The following is a 1,974-nucleotide window of genomic DNA, read 5'->3' as shown; positions in this document are numbered from 1 at the left end:
CCCCCTAGCTCTTACAGATTTAGGAGGTTGTCAAGTGATGTTGACCTTGTTTCTCTCTTCTTCTTTCCCTTCCATAGGGTATGGCAGCTGGAGAGAACTGGCCAAGGCTCTGGCCAGCAGAAACATTCCAGCTGTGGATCCAAATCTCCAGTTCTACCGTCCCCAGAGGCTGGGCCTCCAGGTATGTGGCAAAGGCAGCCCATTTTCCCTGACAGTGCGTTATCATGGGGCCTCAACTGCCCCTTTCCTTACAGCCTTAAGAGAAACTTCCACTTTTCTGTGGTAAGAGAGGCAGATGAGAAAGAATCCCTCAGATGGCAGCCTGGAATCCCAGGATTTCCTAGCTGGATGGGTAGAGATGTCCATCCTGCACTCCTCAAAGCCTCCATCACATAGTTTGAGATGACAGTGTCTGACCCTCCAGGCCCGTGGCCTCCATCTCCAATAGCAGCCAAGGGCTTGAGGCAGGACCAGCATGAAGACAGGGCTGGTACTTTAGTTATCATCCCAGATGCTCACTGCTAAGAGTCTGAGATGGTGTGATAGACAGACACCCCCTCCTTCCCCCGCAAATAGCTGGAGGACAAATTTGTAATGGAGCATTTCCCCTATAGTGTTGAGCCAATAGTCCCTAGTGAGGCAGGAGTGGGGGAGGGGGTTGTTAGTGAAATTGGGGTCCAATTCAGCCTGGAGCCCTGAGGTCGAGCCTCTGAGCCTGGAACAGATAAGGATCTCCAAGGCTGGATCAGAACCAAACTGAATCTGTGGGTCTGCACGGAAGGGAACAGTTGGGGTATCTCCAAGGGGACTCCTACTTGTTAGGACAAATGAGTGATAAATCTGGGCAGAGTCCTGGAGGGGAAAGGATGTAGAGAAAGGGCTGGCAAGGTCCTTGCCCTCAGAAGAGCCTGATCTAATTAGAAAAAAAGGTTTTCCCATATGGGAAGAAAGAAAATTCAGGGAGGTAAGAGAACCTCAGGAGTGTACCCCGATGAAACTGAAAGGAGGTATGTTCCTGAAGGATGTAGTGTGAATGATAAATGGAGCGTGCCCTAGATGGAGAAGCTTCCTGGAGGCAGGGCTGTGTCTCCTGACCCTCTTCTTCGCCAGAGGCACTTTCAAGGGGATCTGAATCCTGTTCTCATCCTAATAGTCCCATGAAGTTCATTCTTTACTCTTCTGCCAGGACCAAGACTTTGAGCGAGGTGGAGGCAATAACAGCAGCTACCTGAAGTGGAATAAGCCGGTCCCCTGGCTCTCAGAGGTAAGGGACTCTCTGCTGTCCCTGTTCCTTGAGGGGATTAAAGAATAGCTTTTACAGATAATTCCAGAGACCACAGAAATTTTATTCCAGTGGTTATTATTAAAAATTTTTACTTAATTTAGAAAAAAAAAAAAAGGGTTCCAGGTCATTCAATTTTCTTCCTTTAGAGAAGGAGAAATAACATTTGCTTTGGGCCTACCATGTGCCAGGTTTTGTGTGTCATCTCATATCAGCTTCCTTACTCTGTAAAAGAGTATCATTACCTTCATTTTATAGGTGAGAAAAACAAGGCTCAGGAAAGCCATGACTTTCAGGTCCACACCAATCCCCAATCTTAAAGACAGGCTTTCCAAACTGACTTTCTTGAACCCTTAAGTCCTGTAAAATATTCCGGGAAAAAAGGAGTCCATTGTTAAATAAGGTTTAAAAGCTATATACTGCATCTACTTCTTGGAAATACTCATTAGCACATTAAAGTTTCTGAGAACTTCTGCAGTAATCTGTTTAACTTGGGTTAGCTCAGCATTTACTTATTTGCCTCCTGAATTGCTTTTTTTGCCATGAAACATCTATTAATAGTCTATGAAATTATTGTTTTAAGGATCATGCACTAGGAAGCCCTACTTTAGAAAATTTTTATAGGAAGCAATTAAACATGTGAATAAAAGTTCTCATAATCATCATGATATCTTTTATTTACATAGGATTTG

General features: G+C 44.8%; 1 protein-coding gene across 1 annotated transcript in view; it reads left to right on the top strand.

The window, feature by feature from the left end:
• The window catches only part of B4GALNT3 (beta-1,4-N-acetyl-galactosaminyltransferase 3), a 28,021-nt gene that overhangs the window by 3,702 nt on the left and 22,345 nt on the right, over nt 1-1,974 (top strand). The window contains exons 2-3 of the mRNA XM_023535194.1: nt 78-181; nt 1,187-1,264. Coding sequence (XP_023390962.1) covers nt 78-181; nt 1,187-1,264 — 182 coding nt within the window. The remainder of the gene's footprint in view (nt 1-77; nt 182-1,186; nt 1,265-1,974) is intronic.

Source organism: Pteropus vampyrus, unplaced genomic scaffold, assembly GCF_000151845.1.
Source record: "Pteropus vampyrus isolate Shadow unplaced genomic scaffold, Pvam_2.0 Scaffold137, whole genome shotgun sequence".
Classification (NCBI taxonomy): Eukaryota; Metazoa; Chordata; class Mammalia; order Chiroptera; family Pteropodidae; genus Pteropus; species Pteropus vampyrus.
Note: the sequence above shows the minus strand (reverse complement) of the source record. Positions and strands in the feature narration are given on the sequence as shown.